This window comes from Naegleria gruberi (assembly GCF_000004985.1).
Source record: "Naegleria gruberi genomic scaffold NAEGRscaffold_4, whole genome shotgun sequence".
In the NCBI taxonomy this organism is placed as follows: Eukaryota; Heterolobosea; class Eutetramitea; order Acrasida; family Naegleriidae; genus Naegleria; species Naegleria gruberi.
In genome coordinates, this window is record NW_003163323.1 from 439,719 (window position 1) to 446,484 (window position 6,766).

The following is a 6,766-nucleotide window of genomic DNA, read 5'->3' on the forward strand; positions in this document are numbered from 1 at the left end:
CAACAATTAATCCTACAATGTTATAATGGAAGTAGTAACGATATGAGAGAAAATGTAACAATGAATGGGTAAAGAAATCAAACGGACTTTTTAGTGTTACCAATCACCACTATTTATCATCCATTTAAGGATTCATTTTGAAACTAATTTAACACTTTAAAAAAAATGTTACGAAACACTAACATTATATTGATGATGAGTTGTGTAATGATACTGATGATGATCATTCACTCAACTCTATCAACACTCACTCCAACAAGTAAATTCATGATATGGCCAGATCCAATCACAACAGAATCAAAAGTATTATTATGGGAGAATGGAACTGTTGTAACTAGAACATTGTCTCTATATGATGTTGGTAAATCTGCATGGAATGATGTTAATGCTGTTACTTCAAGTATTAGAGATACTATTGCAAGTGGTCAAGTTGTATTTGTGTATGTAAATTCAGTTAGTTATATATTTATATAGTAAATATATTTGAAATTAGAGATTCATATCATTTTGGTGATACAGGTTGGAGAAATTTATCAGAATGTCCAACAGTTATTGCCTTTGATCAACAAGTAGCTAAAGCTATTGGATCTAATTTTGCCATAATTAATATTGAATCAGAGTGGGATGTTGGAGTTGTTTTATCACTCTTTCAAACCAATGAAGGAATTCAATGTTTTCAAAATAGAATTCTACAATATAATACCTATGCACCAAATGCATTGATTACATCTGCACCTGGATTATGGAATTCCTATTCAACTTATAATTTCTTTCAACCTGTTGAAAAAATGTTAAATTTAAGATCACTTAATATTAATGCTGTAAATTCAGGTAATACTACATGTTCGAGAGTATATGATGGATCTTATTGGACAAGTGGTCAAATGAATTTAAATGAAGCTAAACAATATATTGATGATAAAATTGTTGGTGATTTAACTAAAATGAATAATGCATGGGGTCAAAGTCAAAATAATCAATTTTTAGCTTTTAGTGCTGTTACTTCATGTGGATGGGGTTTTGATGGTCAGGCTGAAATTTTATCAACTCTTATTAATGTATGTTTTTTTACTATATTTTGTTGTAATAATTATTGTAATGATTATTGTAATATAGAATTTAGATTGTTTATATGAAAATGGATTTCGTGGATTTAATTTAAGAAATTCAGGACCTGCAGCAGAATATTGTGCTACAGGTATTAATAATGAACAAATGTATACCTATTCAACATCAGTTAAAAGTGTAGCAGTGTTAAATGAAGGTTGGTTGAGAGTTAGATCACTATTTTCTGGAAATGTTAAACCTAATTGTACACTTCCAACATTGGATAATGTTAATATTCAAATATTAAGTGGAAGTGATTCATGGTGGTTAAAATTACAAGTTAATCCATCTATATATGTATATGGTAATGTTAATATTACATGTAATGGTGTTACAACAAGTCTTAGTCAAACAAGTTGGTCAACTATACAATATACAAATAGTTTAAATGCTAATTGTCCAAATAATTCAATTGCTATTGTTTCATTACAACCTGTTCCAAATATTGGTACTATTACTATTAAACAATTTACTATTAATTATTTTGTTGGAAGTATTGGTGTTCCAATTATTACAATTATTAATAATACTAATACTAATAATTCAAATAATAGTTCAAATAATACTATTATATCAAATAATTCAACTATAACTAATGGAACTGTAATTAATAATTCAACTATAACAAATGGAACTGTAATTAATAATTCAACAATTATTACAAATGGTACTATTATTAATAATAATAGTACTAATAATAGTAATAATACTAACAATGGTAACAATAATAATTCAAATAATAATAATAATAGTAGTAATACTACTAATGCAACACCATCTACTATTAATCGTTTGAATAGTTACCATCTTTCAATGTCAAATCATTCTTTTACAATGAATATTATATTACTTATTAGTATTACTATGTTAATTTCCTTAATGTAGTAAATGAAAACAAAATAATCAAATTCAAATTAAATAAATTTTATTTTAACATGTTGATTATAATAAAATAATCATTTTCAATATTAACTATATTGTGTTCTTCTTTTGTGTTTCACTTGTTCTGCTCTTCTTCTTATCAATAATACTATTAATAATAATACTATTAATAATATTATTATTGTAATGTCTATTATGGAGTCATTACAAGTCTAAGATTTTGAAAATTATTTAATAATTCACTATCTAAAATGGTATCATCTGATAAAAAATTACATTTTGAAATAAATGTTAATTTTTCCTTTCTAATTCCTTCATTTTGTTGTTCAATTTCATTCTTTAATTCACCAATTGTTAATTGATTATTTTTATATTTTTCAGTATTGTAGTCAACTGTAATAACTGGTCCAAGTGCTATTCTTAATAATAATTGCATTATTCTTCTAATATTATTATTATTTGTTACTAATATGAAGATGATGAGAGAAGAAGGCAATGAATTGCTGTTGAATTGTTTTTTTAATTTCTATTATTGAGTCAACTGTTGTTCAACAAGTTTAAATTGCATTCGGACAGTCGGTGATGGAATGGTTTTTAATTGATTTCCAACAAAAATCAATACAAGTGAGAACAAGAGAGTAGTACGTGCGTAGGTGAGTAAGGACAATGGAAAGCATCTCCACAAGAATGTGCGTAGTAGCAGCTATTGAGTGAAGAAGTAGAGTAATAAAAGGTCATAGCCTAGGTAAGGACAATAGGTGTTGATGTTGTTCTAATAAGAACTCAAAAATATTTCTATTTATCGCTCTTTTACAATGAATTCTAAATCGTACTTGAACATATTCCTTATACTTTCAAATTAATTATCCTATTCATTGTTAGTGATGCCATATATGAAATTAGATAATACGTTTGAGATGAAATGTAAATATCTTGTCAGAAGATTATTATGGAGGATATTTGTCAAGCCTTTACAGTTTTTTAAAATTACAAAATTTTAATCATGATGTACTGTTAATTATTTTTCTTGTAGTTCTATTCCTCTCCTATTTAAAAAGTTAAAAGTAAATATTCATAATTAAATATTAATTTTCAATCATAAAAAATTGACAAGATTATCATAATCATTTTACATTTTTTTAAAATAATAAATCATCAACAATCTATCGGAATGGATCAATCGTCATCATCTCATAATACTAATAATAATATTAATAATTTAATATATAATTATACAATTAATAATAGTATAAATAATGACAATAATAATTTATCATATACATCATTAGAAACATTTAATAGAATGAAATGTTTAGATGATATATCTTCTCTAATAACAGAATATACACAATTAGAATTATTATTTAAAAATAATCAACAATCTAATACAAATAATACTGATAATAATAATAATAATACAACAACAACATCTATAATATCATCACAATCATCATCATCATCTATTGATAAAGAAATAAATGAATTAAAAAAATCATGTCTTGATAAATTAAATTTATATTCATATAATACAAGTATATTATTATCATCACTAAGTGAAGAATATGATGAACAATTAAATGAAATTGAAAATAGATTAAATAATTTTAAAAATGAAATTAATCAATTTAAAAATATTAAAATACCAAATTTAAATAATCAATTACAAATTGAAAAGAAACAAAAACAATTTAATGAAGAATATAATTTAATTTCTGAATTAATTTTAAAAAAACAATCTACTAATCAATTACAACATGAAAAGAATTTGCATCAATTGGAATTAAATAAAATTAAAGAAGAAACAAATCAAAAAAATCAAAAAATTAAATTTTATGAAAAACAATTACAATTATTATTTATTGCTGCAAATGATTTATTAAATAATTTTAAATAAATATTTTAAATACATTGTAAATTTTTAATTTAAATTGTTAAAATATATCTCCAATAATAACAACATAACCAGCAATAGAATTCATTCCTTTTTCACACAGTTTTGAAATTTCAAGAATCATGATTCTAAGAGTTTTGAATCGTCATTTTCATTCATCCACCCACTCTTCACGCGCTCAATAATTGATGCTGAAGCTTAATCTTCAAAAACTTCTCAACAAATCATGAAAATCTAAAGTTTCTCTTCTCACTGAGCAGTGAACGTTTCACTAATTTTGAACCTTCGTTATTTTAACCAAAACCGTAAACCCCGTTTTCTGTGCGCTGTTTTGATTGAAGAGTGTTATTGGTGTAAATAAAGCGAGTTTACCGTTTGTGTCTGAGTGAGGGAGAAGAACCTTCCTTCATCCTCATAAATGTTTTGATACTTCTTGGAACTTTCAACGTATTCTTGCCTCCAATTTTTCAACCCGAAGAAAAAAAAGTTTTTTCTCATCATACTGGTGTAACAGAAAGCACATTTCACACACCTCATAAATTAATATTACTAAACTCTAGTTGTGTCTCTATATTACACATACAACAATACAACATTATCTTTTAACTTGGTATGTATTTTCGGGTGGTGTTATTTTAAAAAAGCCTTTGGCGCCAATTTTCTTTGGTTATTGATAACAAAAACAAATTTCTCTACACCAACAATAATAACAATAACAACAACAATAACAAATAACAACAATTATCTACTCCTAATCATACAACAACAACAATATTCTACAATAACAACAATAACAACAATAACAACAATAACAACAAATACAACAATAACAACAACAATAGAAAGAAAAACACAAAAGAATGGATAATCAAAGTTTTACACCACTTCCACATGTTCAACAACGTGCTTGGATTCAATCCTATGAACAATATTTAGGAATGTATAGAGAAAGTGTTGAAAAGCCTTATGATTTTTGGTATAAGGTAGCCAATGAAAATTATCATTGGAAGGAAAAGAATTTTAGTTTAGAAGAACCTAAAAGTATTCTAGATTATAATTTTGATTTGAGTAAAGGACCAATTCATATTGAATGGTTTAAGAATAGTTTAACAAATATTTGTTATAATGCATTGGATAGACATGTAGAAAATGGAAATGGAGATCGTGTAGCCTTTTATTATGAAGGAAATGATATTAATGATAATCATTCAACAATTACATATAAGGAATTATTGAAACAAGTTTGTAAATTTGGTAATGTATTAAGAAAATTAGGAGTTAAAAAAGGTGATCGTGTTGCAATGTACATGCCAATGGTAATGGAATTAATTATAGCAGTATTAGCTTGTGCACGTATAGGTGCAATTCACTCTGTTGTATTTGGAGGATTTAGTGCTGAAGCCTTAGCAAGTCGTTTAATTGATTCACATTCTAAAATTATTGTTACATCTGATTATGGTATTCGTGGTGATAAATTAATTGCTTTAAAACAAGCAGTTGATGAAGCAATTGATCATCATTGTCAAGATACTGGTTTTACTTGTGAAAAGGTAATTGTTGTTAATAGAATGAATTCAAAAATTGTATCAATGGATACAAAACCAAGTCATTCAATTTCATCTCCACAAATTCATTGGTATGAAAAACGTGATGTTTTTTATAATGATTTAATGAATGATGAAACAATAAGTGAAGAATGTCAAGTTGAATGGGTTAAAGGTGAAGATGGTTTATTCATGTTATATACAAGTGGTAGTACAGGTAAACCAAAAGGTTTATTACATACTACTGCTGGTTATATGATTTATACTTCAACTACATTTAAATATGTTTTTGATTATCATGAAAATGATGTTTATTGGTGTGGTGCTGATATTGGTTGGATTACTGGTCACTCTTATGTTATTTATGGTCCTTTAATTTGTGGTGCAACAAGTGTTATATTTGAAGGTATTCCAACTTATCCAACTCCATCTAGATATTGGCAAATTATTGACAAGTATAAGGTTAATCAATTTTATACTGCTCCAACTTTAATTCGTACTTTGATGAAAATTGGTGATGAACATGTTAAAAATGGTTCAACACGTGATTCACTTCGTATTTTGGGTTCAGTTGGTGAACCAATTAATCCAGAAGCATGGTTATGGTATCATAATGTTATTGGTAATGGTAAATGTGCTATAGTTGATACTTTTTGGCAAACTGAATCAGGTGGTCATTTAATTACTCCAATTCCAGGTTGTATTACAACTAAACCAGGTTCTGCTACTTTCCCATTCTTTGGTGTTCAACCTGCTGTTTTACCACCAACTATAGAACCTCAAACACCTGCTGTTATTAATTCCAATGTTACTTCTGTTTTTAATTCATCTGATGCTGCTGTTGTTGTTAACAATGGAACTACTACTACTAGTAAGGCAAGTGAAGAATTGGAAGGTGATTGTGAAGGTTATTTGGCAATTAAATTCCCATGGCCTGGTATTGCTAGAACAATCTTTGGTGATCATGATCGTTATGAAAAGACATACTTTGGTATTGTTAATGGTTACTATATGACTGGTGATGGTTGTAGAAGAGATTCAGATGGTTATATTTGGTTGACTGGACGTGTTGATGATGTTTTGAATGTTAGTGGACATCGTTTAGGTACTGCTGAATTGGAATCTGCATTTGTTGCTCACTCTTCTGTTGCTGAAGCTGCTGTAGTTCCATGTCCTCATGATATTAAGGGTCACGGTATTTATTGTTATGTTGTTTTGAAGGATCATGTTGATATTTCTGAACAAAAGAAACGTGATGAATTATCTCATGCTTTGAAACAATGGATTAGACATGAAATTGGTCCAGTTGCTACTCCTGATTTTATTCATTTTGCTTTTAAGA

General features: G+C 27.1%; 2 protein-coding genes across 2 annotated transcripts in view; both read left to right on the top strand.

The window, feature by feature from the left end:
* Positions 1–165: 165 nt before the first annotated feature.
* On the top strand, positions 166–1,992 carry NAEGRDRAFT_62717 (uncharacterized protein; the record flags this gene model as incomplete). The annotated part of the gene is made up of 3 exons (XM_002681929.1): positions 166–440; positions 494–1,058; positions 1,117–1,992. 3 exons carry the CDS (start codon positions 166–168, stop codon positions 1,990–1,992), a joined length of 1,716 nt encoding a protein of 571 aa, XP_002681975.1.
* Positions 1,993–4,818: 2,826 nt separating this feature from the next.
* NAEGRDRAFT_35145 (acetyl-coenzyme A synthetase) overlaps positions 4,819–6,766 on the top strand; it is a gene marked incomplete at its 5' end in the record, with an annotated part of 2,267 nt that continues 319 nt past the window's right edge. Inside the window, 2 exons of the mRNA XM_002681930.1 lie at positions 4,819–6,216; positions 6,301–6,765. Coding sequence (XP_002681976.1) covers positions 4,819–6,216; positions 6,301–6,765 — 1,863 coding nt within the window. The remainder of the gene's footprint in view (positions 6,217–6,300; position 6,766) is intronic.